We start from the raw sequence: 14063 nt of genomic DNA, 5'->3' as shown, positions 1-14063 counted from the left end.
CTGTAGGTACAGCGTGACCTTGTGGAAAGAATACTGGACATAAAACCAGGAGACCCAGAACTCCAGAGTTTTTAATTGTGTGACCACAATCATGATACTTTCAATCCTTGCATGGAAAAAGTTATATTATTATATTATTTTCACTAATGAACAAACTGGAATTTAAAATTTCCTTCAATTATGAATATAGTTAACCAACATTGTTGTAAGAAGGGGTCCTAGGCTTCACTGGATCCCCAAAGGAGTCCATGACATCAAAAAGATTAAGGACCCCCTGCCTTGTGGGTAAAGCAGAAAAGAGGAACATTGACAAAGGGTCTAGGGTAGGGGTTCTTAATGATTTTGTGCTATGGATGCTTTTGGCAGCGTGGTGAAACCTATAGCTCCCTTCCCTGAATGTTTATTTTTTATTTTAATAGGATTTTATTTTCCAAATACATACAAAGATATTTTTCAACATTAATTTTTGCAAAACCGTGTGTCCCAAATTTCTCTCTCTTTCCCCCTTCTCTCTCTCCTAGACAATAATCAATCTAAGTTAAAACATATGTGATTCTTCTAAACATATTTTCATACAGAATGTTTTTAAAAGCTTAAAATAAAATACATGAAATTGCAAAGAAAACCAATCCTATTGGGATACAGCTATCAGAATATGTTTAAAAGAAAAAACACAACTTCATGGAATCCAGGTTAAGAACCTCCTGATCTAACCCGGCACCATCATTTTTCAGAGGAGGAAGTAGAGGCTGAGAAAATCATGACTTATTGTAATGATCATGCTTATGATAAATAGCAGCATTTCAGTTAAAATTCAGGATTTCTGATTTTAAAATCAGCACAGTTTCCACTGGGTTTCCAGCAGTACTTGTGCCTTTGTGTTTTCTATCCCCAAGGCCAGATCAGATCCACAGTAGGCTATTCCTGCCCAGATGCCCTTGGCAGGTTGCCTGCAGCATTCAAATTGAGATAAGACATTGCTGGGGGATTCTAAAATATCTCCTTTCAGGGAGGTTTGGCAGACTGAAGGGAATTCCCAAATTTTGTCTTCTGGACTGGGCTATACACTTTTGGTCTGACTTGAATGCACCAAGTTGAATGTGGGTTAGAAATAAATCAATTCTAACACATATGTACATAATAGTTTCAAAACATTTTCTTCACAGCTATTCTGTGAGGTAGGCAAATATGATTATAACCATTTTTAGAAGAAACAGAGGTTTAGAAATGAAATGATTTGCCTAGAGTCACATAGCTAATGAAGACCAGAGAAGGTAGTAAAACCCACTTTTAGACAAATTGAAATTAGGTAAGTTTTTCTGTATGTAGAACAAAACCTGTCCTTTGCAACTACCACTTGTTCTGTAATTCTGCTTTCTGAGGCCAAGAAAAAGAAGTCTAATCTCTCTTCCAATGTGACAGTTCTTCAGATTGTAATGGGAATTTGGTAAAGCCAGGGGTCCTCAAACTACGGCCTGCGGGCCAGATGCAGCAGCTGAGGATGTTTATCCCCCTCACCCAGGGCTATGAAGTTTCTTTATTTAAAGGCCCACAAAACAAAGTTTTTGTTTTTACTATAGTCCGGCCCTCCAACAGTCTGAGGGACAGTGAACTGGGCCCTTATTTAAAAAGTTTGAGGACCCCTGTGACCATTTAAGATGATATTAGACCTATTACAAAATATTTATTAGTTAATAAGCATTTATTAAACATCCATTAAGTGTTCAGCACCATGCTAGGCCCAATGGATACAACAATAAAAATGAAACAGTCCTGGTGTTTGGGGAGCTTGTATTCATTCCATCAAGAAAAAACAACTATCGAGTACCAGCCCTGAAGTCAGGAGGACCTGAGTTCAAATCTGTCCTCAGACACTTAACATTTCCTAGCTATGTGATTCTGGGCAAGTCACTTAACCCCAAGTGCCTCAGCAAAAAAAAAAAAACCAAACAAACAAACAAAAAAAACTATCAACTCTCTACTTCCTCATGTCTTTGTTTTTACAACAAGCATTTATTAAATGATTACTGCATGCCAGGCTATGGTTAGTGTTAGGGATACAATTATAGATATTAAAAAAAGAAAAGACAGTCCTGATGTAAAGGTTCAAAAGGAGGCCCCAAAGGTTGGGGTTGCAGACCGGTGTTGTAAAAGAATTTTCAGGCTTGAAACTGTCTCCAAGTCAAGGGGCAAAATTTATTATAATTGTAAGGTGAATTGAAGCAGGCTAAGTTCCAAAAGGATTTAGCAGAGAATCAGGAGTAAGAAGATAAATGTATAGAACAAAATTAGAGAGACCAGAGCTTCATGTTACTTATTTGCTAATTTTATGGCTTATAGGTAGGTTTGAGAGGTGGTCTATTCACTATTGTCTCAGGAACTTCCTTGTCACTGACTAATAAATTGTCTATTGTCAGCAATGTTTGTACTACTATACTATAGTATTCCTAAGGCCAGGAGACTTTAGAATCATTGATAGATTATTAGAACAATAGCACTCTAAGGTTAGGGGACCTCAGGATTACTGCTATATTTCCCCTGGAAGCTATACCCTATCACTGACCCTCAAAGAGTTTATATTCTAATGGGATGAAAATGATAGTGGTGCTGTGGGTAGACCACAGGGCTTGGAGTCAAAAGGCTCAACTTCCTTTGTTCAAATCTGGCCTCAGACATTTACTAGCTGTGTGAATCTGGACAAGTCACTTCACTCTGTTTGCTTCATTTTCCTCATCTGTAGAATGGGCTGAAGAAGGAAATGGCAAACCACTCCATTATTTTTGCCAAGAAAACTGCAAATGGGGCCACAAGGAGCCAGATGTAGCTAAAATGAGACTGAACAGCAAAGGTCGTATTACTAATGACAGAAAGACTAATAGAGCTTTCTATTCACTAAAAATCCCCAAGAATTTTTCACATTTCACTTTGCTTGTGGAAGCACCTGGAGGCCAATGGTAGCCTCTTTCTAGGGTCCCTAGAGAATCTAGGCTTCTTATTTGTTCAGCTCCTAAACCTTCACTGGGCATGAGACCCTTAGCACTCTGGGAACTAATCTGTGTCCTTGAAACCCAGAGCCTGTGTCCTGTTCTCCTAGCTGTTGAGTCTGCCACAGGGGGCCTTGCCTCCACCTTAATTACCAGTGTGCTACATTAATTGGTGTCTTTTGCTAAATGATTAACATATTTCTGAAGCCATCAAGAGGGGTTATGACAGAGAAAGGCAGGCAGCTGTCTTGGGTAATTACTGTGTCTGCCCAGCCAGTCCTCTGCCAGACCCGGCAGGAGGGGAACTTATAACTGTAATGAAGGGGAGCATAGCTATGGTGAAAAGGGTAGGGACAGAAGGATTTAGGGGGCAGGAAATTAAAAGAATATTTGAGCAAAGATACTCATATGGAAAAGAGACATAGGTATTAGGGACTGTCATTTGACAAACAAGGAAGCTGAGATACAGAGGGAGAAAATCTAAGACCATTCAGTGAATTAGTAACAAAGCTGAGACTTGAACCCAAGTCTTCTGACTTCCGATGCAGGACTCTTTCCAAAGCACCATTTGAAAGAACAGTACTTAGTGCGTAGTAGGTGCTTGATGGGTGTTTATTAATTGATATCTCTGATTATATTCAATTGTGAGGCAGATTTTGAGTTCAGCACTGGGGTTACAAAGACAAAATTTTAATCATCCCTTCCTTCAAGGAGTAACATTCTATGAAATACTGGGAGACAACATGTATACATATAAGTATAAAAAGATGTAGGGCTATCAGACATCAACAAAACTGAAGGTCAGAATGCATAAAGATCAAGTGAAATATAAAAGGGAAGTCCTTTCAGATGTGTAATAGAAGTATTCCAACCCTTAGCAGGGGTTCAAGGCTTGAGTAGCTCAACTTCCTAAGCAAAGGCTTCATAGGTTTATTCCCTAGACACTTATTTGCATAAGATCCCGCAAGGAATCTGGGAATTTAATCTGTTGCTCACCATAAATAAAGATAGATTTCCTTGCTAAGGGAACCATACTCTGAATGGGGAGAAATTGACAAATTGAAGAGGCTACTTTTTGCCCAAAAGAACTGCGACCACCAGGGAATCAGAGAGGAAGGATGCCGGCCAATCCTAGGTTGTGAGCCACTGCCCTTGTTGAAAAAGCTGAAAAGAGGGCAATATATTCAGCTCAGTCAGAGACTAAAAGTGGTAAAGAATGCAGCTGTGCAGGGAAGATGCCCTGTGCCCTAAAAGCAGCCAGCCCAGCTTAAGAGTGATCCCTGGACCTAACCTGACTTCATGAGGACTCTTCTAAGTGAGACAGGATTATTAAGAGATGTGAGTTGCCGTGACCATTTTTACCTTACCATTATTATGAACCAATTCATGTTCTTTCTTTTCTCTAAGACTGCGTGTCTTTATGGGAGAGGCTGGCTCAGATATCTAGAGGGAAATGCTTGATTATTTTCTTTCTATTCCATTTTATTAATGTCTAATATAAGCACTTAATTGAATCTACTAGCTGATTGTTAATGGGAAGTACATAGGGGGAGCTTATGAGCTACAGTGTTAGGAGTAGTGACTTACAGGATTATTCTTTGAACTTGAGATAACAGCCTCCTCTGTGGGGCTCCAGCCTCACTTTGTGAATTCAAGTTCAGTTTGGATGATCCTGGAAGAGTTGCTATATAAAATATATTAAAAACTAATAATATTATTATTTATAATAAATGGATTAAACATAACAATATAATTAAATTATAACATATCAATATAATTAACATATAACACATGTTAATTATTAAATGTAGCAATATAATATTAAGTTGAACAGCAATATAATATAAATATAATAACAGCAATGCTATATTAAATCTATTGTGATTATATATATTACATATAAATATAATATATAACATGTAACATAATAAATATAATATAAATATAATAACAAAATAATAATAACAAAATTCACATAATACTTTAAGGTTTGCAAAAGTGTTTTGCATATATTTTCTTGTTTGATACTCACAATCCCATAAGATAGGTACTCTTGTTATCCCCATTTTACAAATGTAAAAAATGAATGAATGAAGAAGCATTTATTGAATCATATGCCAAGCATTGTGCTAACAGCTGGGGATACACACATAATAAAGCAAAAACAGCAAATTTTAGATTTAGATTTTAGCGAATACACAAAATGGTGGCTGGTATGTATATTTTGGTCCAGAAAATTATAGGAATGGTAAATTTGAGCCATAAGAGAGTAGATTGACACATCTTTACCAGGAGCAATGTCAAAATTGATAAATCATGGTTTCCAACTGGAAAAGGGAGTAAAGAGGAGTTGAGAGCACACTCTTAGAGACAAGATGACTAGAGAAAAGGTGACCATAGATTTAGGGAATACAATTAAACATAGATGGACCTTGAAGAAAATAGTGGGCCAGATAAGGCACACACCTATTAGGACAGTGTGGTGCCAAATTGGAAATGGAGTTTGAGAATTATTAAATGTTTTCTCCAAGTTCCTACATCTAGTAAGTGCAAGGCAGGATAGAATTGGATCTTCTTGATGTTAATCACTACACCATCCTGCCTTCTCTCACTAAATATAAAGTAATTTCCCTAGCAGTTCAAGTGGAGAAAAAAGAAAGACTTTCTTTTAGATGCTGGTGTTTGAGCTGGACATTGAAGGAAACTAGGCATTCTCTGAAGCAGGGATAAGCAAAGAGTGAAATCCAAGCAGTAGGATAGAAAGTATAATGTTATGTGTAAAAAAGCACAGAGTTAGGTATGCAGAATAAAGTTTGTAAAGGACTTGAAATGTTAAAGAATGAGTTTTAATTGAGAACAATCTTTTCTGAATGGAAGAAGGTAGAATACAGGGCTTTCCTTCTCTTTACATTGTCCTGTGGTGACAGGATTGCATTAGAATCAGTGCCTTGGGCTATTTTCCCCAAATTCAAAGAGCTTGGAAGACAGTATTTAGGGAATCAGTTCTGTTCCTTGCTTCTTTAGGTAGCACTAGTGGGAAGTGGAGGAGGATCCTCAACTGGGAGCCAGGGAGCCTGGGGAGTCTTATCTCAATTCCATTGTTAACTTCCAGATGAGAAACAATTGAGAAAGCCATCTTGGCCTCTCTGAGGCTGTTTTTCCTTTATTTTATAACATAATATTTTATTTTTAAGAGAGTGGATTAGACTAGAATCTATCCTAATCCTTTAAGAATGGGATCGGTGGGGGGTAGGGAGGTGAGGTCTGGGGATTCCCGGGGTCTCAGCTGGGATCCCCTGGATAACTGTGTTCCAGATCGAGAGCGCATTGGGCAGGACTCATCCTATGAGCAGGAAGGGAAGGTGCAGTTTGTGATCGATGCTGTCTATGCCATGGGCCACGCTCTGCATGCTATGCACCGAGACCTGTGCCCTGGAAGGGTGGGGCTGTGCCCCCGCATGGACCCCGTGGATGGTGTGGAGCTGCTTAAATACATTCGCAACGTTAATTTCTCAGGTGAGGCTGACCTGTCTGGGCTGAGTGGAAGCAGGGGGGATGGGGACCTTTAGGATGGGGATAGGGACACCTGGCAGAAGGTGAGACCACAGGTGAAAAGGACAAGCCCTCTTATCCAGTTTAGGCAACTAGCCAAAGGAGTTCCTGGAGTTCCTTAGACCATACTGAATAAGGCTGAGGAAATGGGCTCTGTTCATCCATCCATCTCCAGCCTCCCTCCCCCCTCTGTTTCACACACAATTGAATGTCAGGAGGTGTCAAAGCCAATCACTACAGGTGCCCATCAAATGCAATAAACTGTGAGACAAGATTGGAGCAGCCTGAAGACAGCCATTCAACTTTTCCTTCTAGGCCAGGTGCACGCTGAGTTGAACTGGGCTCGTGGGGATGGGGTGGGGGAAAAGATTCCATTAAACCTTAATGAGGAGCTCTTTCCAAATGTTCCCTTGTTTTCTCGGATAGTGAGGAGGTCCCCAAACTCCCTGGAGCTTAGAGAGGCTTTTGGATTGGGCCTTTCCAGTGGGGGGGTGGAGTTCTCTATGGTCTGTTCCTTGAGGAGTACTGTGGGGCAGCAACAATGTGAAGTCCAAAAACCTGGGTCCAAATCTCAGCCTTGCCACTTACTACCTATTTATCCTTGAGCAAAGCGTTTCTCCAAGCCTTGCTTTCTTCATCTGTAACATGAGAGTTTTCAGGTTTAGATCTATGACTCTAAGGCCCTAGGAGTTCTCAGCCCAGAACTAAGCATGGGCCCACCCAATCAACAATACCCTTCCATCTCCCCAGGCATTGCTGGGACCCCGGTCACTTTCAATGAGAATGGAGATGCCCCTGGTCGTTACGACATCTATCAGTATCAGATCCGGAATGCTACCCCTGAATATAGAGTCATCGGCTCCTGGACGGATCACCTGCACCTCAAAGTAAGAGATATGCGATGGGCCTGGTAGAGTGGCAAGAAGGGACTCAGATGCTCTATGGAGGAACAGCAGGGTGGCTCCTGGCTTCTTAGCCGGGTAAATCCTCATCTATATAAAGGACTCCCCAGGAGGAAAACAAAAGCCTACATAGCTGAATCCCAGCCGCTTTTCATGAACCTTTTAAAAACGTTCCCTAACAGAAACACTTTTAGATCTCCTGGGGAAACCAGTCCCTCCCTGGATTTCCATTCCAGTTCAGCCATCAGCTTGTATAACTATGGGCAAGTTATTTCCCATTTCTAGGGTAGATTGTTGTTTAATCATTTTTCAGTCAAGTCTGACTTTTCTTGATCCCATTTAGGGTTTTCTTGGCAAAGACACTGGAGAATTTGCCATTTCCTTTTCTAGCTCATTTTCCAGTACAGGAAACTGAGGCAAACAGGATACAGTGATCATCCAGAGTCACACAACTAGGTAGTGTCTGAGGCTGGATTTGAATGCAGGATGAAGAATCATCCTCACTCCAGGCCTGGCATCCTATGCACTGTGCCACCTAGTTAAGGTCTCTTCTAGTTTTAAGATATGCTAGAAAAATACCTTTCCTGTTTTAGCCATTGCTAGTCCCTTCCTATATTCTGGGATGTGAAAATCCTCTCTGCCCCTTCCTTTTCCTCTTCAGCTTCCTTACTCTTCTTCCTGATCTGGAGATATCTCTTCACTTAATCCAGTCAAAACATGGTATGGATTGAAAAAACAAACAAAGCAACTCAAAGTTTCACCAGATACCGGAGAGACTAAGTTAACTGATAACGATAATAATAATTACTGACATTTATCTAGGTTGTCTCCAAAAGTCTTAGTGCAAATTTAAGCTTAAATCTGCTGTAAGACTTTTAGGAACATTTAATATAGTGCTTTCAGGTTTACAAAGTCTTTTTACATACATGATCTCATTTAATCCTCACACAGGCCTAGAAGATATATGCATTGATGAGCTATTTACATTTATTAATTTCTTCAGCTTGAGAAGGGGGGTGTCAGTCTCCTTAAACCGATTTCCTTTTATTCTTCCCTCTCCTGTTCTAGTTGAGAATGGGATGAGTGGGAACCTGTCACTAATTTCTAACCCCTCTTTGTCCTTGGATATGTTCAAGTGTGCATTAAAGATGAAAGGATTAGAAGTGGAGAAATTAGCTTAGGTCTTGTGCACAACACTCCCTATGTCCCATCAAGCTTCAACAGGCTCAGGGATATTTCTTTTTTTGACCTAGTTCTGTTGCTGTCAAACCAGACCTGAGCATACACTTTGCTTTTTTCTCACCCATAGGCAAAATTGTAAAGTTAGCAAACATTTTCCCCCTTAAGAATCCCACTTTTATAATTCTGCCTCATCTTCCTTGCCTCTATCAGCCATAGTCTCCACTCAGGAGAAAAAAACAATTAGACTAATTTTATTAAACATGAGATTATAAACATGAGATAAGTAACGTAATGAGCTTGGAGTCCCAAACAGACAACCTGTGTTATATCCTAGAACTGATAGGGAGTCATTGACATGTCTTGAGTAGGAGAATGATGCTGTCAGATTTACATCATAGAAATATAAATTTGGGCAGCAGGGTGGAGAATAGATTAAAGAGAGAAGAAGCTAGGTGAAGGGAGACCAGTTAGGAGAGTGTTTATAATTTAGCCAAAAGATGATAAGAGATAATGACTCAAATTAATTGTTGAGTTTTGAGTAGAAAGAAGAGAATGGTTGGGAGAAATGCTGGAGGAATAATCAAGAGGACTTGTGGACTGGTTGGATAGAAGGAGTGAGTGAAGAGGGCACCGATGAATTTGTATGCCTAGAAGGGTGATGGTGCTCTTGACAAAAATTAAGAAGGTGGGTTTTAGAGGGAAGATAATGAGTTTTGTTTTGCACACATTGAATTGGAGGTCACTATGGGACATATTGAATTGGAGGTCACTATGGGACATCTAGCTTGGATTGGACCTACAGTCAGAAAGAGGTGAATTTAAATCTGGTCTCATGCACTAGCTGGGTGATCCTAGGCAAGTCACTTACTCTATGTTTGCCTCAGTTTCCTCAACCATAAATGGAGATAATAATAGTACCTATGTCTCAAGGTTTCTGGGAGGCTAAAATAATATTTGTAAAGTCCTTTGTAAGCCCTGAAGCACTATATAAATGCTAGTTATTTATTATTATTATCTAAATGGAAATGTAATGTATAGAGGAAAACAAACTAGCATTAGAGTCAGTACTTGATTGTGACATTGTACAAGTCTCCTTCCAAATCTATGATACTGGGGTCTCCTTACTCTCCAATAAAGCTTATTTCTCAGGAAAGAATCTGATAACCTGATTCACATTGAGATTTAAAGGATGGACAGCTGCTTAATGTGTGGCCTCTTCCATTCCAGGAAGATTTGTATTTTAAAAGGAGATGAAGTATAAAATCAAATAAATGAAGTTCTTATAGTCAGTTGAAGTTCAGTTTAGAATTTCAGGTATCGAGGAACATGGCAAGGATGGCAAAGAACAGGAGGACTTAGGAGTCAAAGTGGGTCCTCCCTTTACCAGGGCTATGATGAGATAGTGGATCAGGGATGGGGTCATCTAATAGGTCTGATGACAATAAAAAAGATGAAGAAAGGATGAAATAATTGGTTACAGAATCAGGATTCAGAGTTGAGATTTGTGGGTTCTATTCCCCACTTTTCTTAAGACTCACTACAAAGTCCAGATGGATGATTTCAACTTTGGATTTCCTTTTTTTTTTTCCTGAGAAATGGGGACTAGGGAGCAAAATTCAAGATGGGATCTGCCAGGTGCTTTGAATTCTTTGGGAAAAGGAACTCTTCTCTCTCTCCTAAATTTCTATAGACCTGGTTGTTATCTCAAAAATCTCATCTCATCTCAAAGTAAAGGAAGCTTGGCTGGGCCTGGAGGGAGTGGGTATGTATCAACTGAGCTGGGGGAGGGCACTATATTGGTAAGTTAGGAAGGGTCAGGCTGTGACATCATTAATACTCTGGGAAAGCCTCTCCCCACACTTTATTTAAGTCATTGACTGTCTTCTTCTTTCTCCCTCAATTCTTAGCTTTTCCAGGGACTCCCCTATATTTTCTCTTACTGGAGAAGGCAAAATAGTTCAATACTCAGCAAGGAACTAGGGGACCTGAGTTTTAGTTCCAACTTTCCCAGTGACTGTATGACTTTTGGCAAATTATTTCATATTCTTGGGCTTTAGTTGCTTCATCTGTAAGATACGGAGAATAATTTAATTCTGCCTTGCCTGAAGACTTGAAGTGGAACTGACTAGATGTTCCATTGGACATCCATGGTTCCAGGATCACTGGCACTATAATTGTTACTGTTATGTTCCCCTTCCTTTTAAAAATGTGGATTTGCAAGATGACTTCCAAAGAAGCTATTTCCTAGGCACACTGGCTGAAATTCAGGTAGATCTTACCATGTGGTGATAATGGCGTCTCATTGTATAATTCTATGACATTTCCAGATGTGCCTAACTGAGAACGAGTGAGCAGGAATATAGTATAAGATCTAATTAATCATGTTTTTGCCCTAAATATACATTTAAAAAATGAAAATGCCAACATAAAACAACTGATAACTTCTGATGACTATTTGTGAGAAATGTGGCCTAATTATTTGATCTTATAGGTTAAAGCCTCTAAGTTCTTTTATTATAAGTTAATATTATAATGTTATTATAATAATAATATACCATAACAAGAATTTATCATAATATTGTAATAACATTATAAGAATAAATATAATATTTATTATTATAATAATATAAAATTTATATAATAATAATAATAATTATTATTATTATAATAGCTACTATTTATATAGTGCCTATTATGTACCAGATACTGTGTTAAGAGCTTTACAATTATCATCTCATTGCTCTTCATACCAATCTCTGGGGGTAAGTACCATTACTATTCCCACTTTACAGATGAAGAAACTGAAGCAAACACAAGGTCCCACACTCAGGTCTTCCTGAGTCTAAGCCTGGTGCTCTATGTACTGTGCCAACTCTGTAAAGATAACAGGAGTCAGTCACCCTGTTTCTAAGAGTAAGGAGGAATGCAGATAAAACTTCAGGTTCATAAAGCTTTGAGTTCCATTGCTTTAGAAAAACACATACAGCATTTGGATGCTGCTCCTCTCGGTGGGTTCTCCATCCCCGGGCCAGGCCGCTAGTTTAGAGCAGGGGTTGAAGAAAGGCAAACACCTAAGAACAAACCAGATCCTCCTGGCTAAGTTTCAGCCGTTGCTTCTTTTTGCTCCCTGTCCCTCTGTAAGTTCTCCTTGCGCTGCCTAGGAACCCAACGTGGCGGGAGGAGGGCCGACCTGGGCCTCAGACTTGGGCTCCAGCCTTAGCTCGGCCACTTGGCGATAGTGACCGCTTCCTCTGGATCTCAGTCTCCCCCCCTCCCCATGCGGTGGGACTCCTCCCGCTCTGTGTTCTAAGCCTGCGGTTCTCTGTTGTTAGATGGAGCGCATCCACTGGCCGGGCGGGGGGCAGCAGCTCCCCAGCTCCATCTGCAGCCTGCCCTGCCAGCCGGGCGAGCGGAAGAAGACGGTGAAGGGCATCCCGTGCTGCTGGCACTGCGAGCCGTGCACGGGCTACCAGTACCAGCAGGACCGCTACACCTGCAAAACCTGCCCGTACAACATGCGCCCCACCGAGAACCGCACGGGCTGCCAGCCCATCCCCATCGTCAAGCTGGAGTGGGGCTCCCCCTGGGCCGTGCTCCCGCTCTTCCTGGCGGTGGCGGGCATCGCGGCCACGCTCTTCGTGGTGGTCACCTTCGTGCGCTACAACGACACGCCCATCGTCAAGGCGTCGGGCCGGGAGCTGAGCTACGTGCTGCTGGCCGGCATCTTCCTCTGCTACGCCACCACCTTCCTGATGATCGCCGAGCCGGACCTGGGCACCTGCTCGCTGCGCAGGGTCTTCCTGGGGCTGGGCATGAGCATCAGCTACGCGGCGCTGCTCACCAAGACCAACCGCATCTACCGCATCTTCGAGCAGGGCAAGCGGTCGGTGAGTGCCCCGCGCTTCATCAGCCCCGCCTCGCAGCTGGCCATCACCTTCAGCCTCATCTCCCTGCAGCTGCTGGGCATCTGCGTCTGGTTTGTGGTGGACCCCTCGCATTCGGTGGTCGACTTCCAGGACCAGCGGACGCTGGACCCTCGCTTCGCCCGGGGCGTCCTCAAGTGTGACATCTCGGACCTGTCCCTCATCTGCCTGCTGGGCTACAGCATGCTGCTCATGGTCACCTGCACCGTGTACGCCATCAAGACGCGCGGCGTGCCCGAGACGTTCAACGAAGCCAAGCCCATCGGCTTCACCATGTACACCACCTGCATCGTCTGGCTCGCCTTCATCCCCATCTTCTTCGGGACCTCGCAGTCAGCTGACAAGGTGAGTGGGGAGGGAGAGAGGGGACCCCGAGGGGGGTGGGCGCGGGCAACTGAGGGGCTGGAGAGAGGGCTTCCACAGCCTGCCTTTCTTAGCATTTAACTTTCCCAGTCACTCCAAGCTTTCCCTTACTCTTTATTTTCTGTCTTTTTCTTTTTGTTTCATTTATTGTCTGTTTCCATTTGTGTATCTTTTTGCCTCTCATCATTTCCCTTCTTTCTTAGCCTTGATTTCAACTTCCCAATTTCTTATCTTTCTCTCCTAGTCTCCTTGCCCCTTCTTTTTAATCTCTTCATTTACCCTACTCTCTCTCCCTTTCTTCTTCCTGCTCCCTTCATTTCTTCCTTTTTGCCTCTTCCTCTCTCCCTTCTTTTTTCTCTTTGTATCTTTCTTTGTCCTTCTTTCTTTCCCTCCCTTTGCCCATGTCTTTTTTTATCCTCAGTTATCTACTTCCTTCCTCCCTTCCTTCTTCTTTCCTTTTTCCTTCTCTTTCTCCCCAACCTCTCTTTCCTTCTTTCCTCTTCTCCCCCTCCTTCCTCCCTCTCCTCTTTCCCTTCTTCTTTTCCTTCCTTCCTTCTTTCTTTCTCTCTCTTCTCTTTCCCTTCCTCTTTCCTTCTTTCCTTCCTTCCTTCCTTCCTTCCTTCCTTCCTTCCTTCCTTCCTTCCTTCCTTCCTTCCTTCCTTCCTTCCTTCCTTCCTTCCTTCCTTCCTTCCTTCCTTCCTTCCTTCCTTCTCTTCATCCCTGTTTCTTTTTTTTACCCTCTCTTTCCATCCATCTCTTTTTCTTTAACAGAAAACAGAATTGATTCTCAGTGATACTCCTATTGAAATATGGTTTCCTCCACTGTGTGTTTCCCTAGAGCAGGGGTCCTCAAACTACGGCCCACAGGCCAGATGCGGCAGCTGAGGATGATTATCCCCCTCATCCAGGCTATGAAGTTTCTTTATTTAAAAGCCCACAAAATGAAGTTTTTGTTTTTACTATAGTCCGGCCCTCCAACAGTCTGACTGGCCTCCTATTTAAAAAGTTTGAGGACCCCTGCCCTAGAGGAATCCATGGAACAGGGACCAGAGATAAATCCTAGCCCATCCTCCCTGCACACTTCCCTCTCCACTTGCTTTATGTCATATTAGGAGTATCACAGATCACAGATTTCTGTGGGGCTTAACGACTGTGCA

At 41.9% G+C, this 14063-nt stretch overlaps 1 protein-coding gene across 3 annotated transcripts in view; it reads left to right on the top strand.

Moving 5' to 3' along the window:
- GRM4 (glutamate metabotropic receptor 4) overlaps positions 1-14063 on the top strand; it is a 321402-nt gene that overhangs the window by 272283 nt on the left and 35056 nt on the right. For all 3 annotated transcript variants that reach the window (XM_051996419.1, XM_051996420.1, XM_051996418.1), the window contains exons 7-9: positions 6300-6500; positions 7287-7423; positions 11953-12888. In XM_051996419.1, the coding sequence (XP_051852379.1) occupies positions 6300-6500; positions 7287-7423; positions 11953-12888 (1274 nt within the window). The remainder of the gene's footprint in view (positions 1-6299; positions 6501-7286; positions 7424-11952; positions 12889-14063) is intronic.

This window comes from Antechinus flavipes, chromosome 4 (assembly GCF_016432865.1).
Source record: "Antechinus flavipes isolate AdamAnt ecotype Samford, QLD, Australia chromosome 4, AdamAnt_v2, whole genome shotgun sequence".
Classification (NCBI taxonomy): Eukaryota; Metazoa; Chordata; class Mammalia; order Dasyuromorphia; family Dasyuridae; genus Antechinus; species Antechinus flavipes.
Note: the sequence above shows the minus strand (reverse complement) of the source record. Positions and strands in the feature narration are given on the sequence as shown.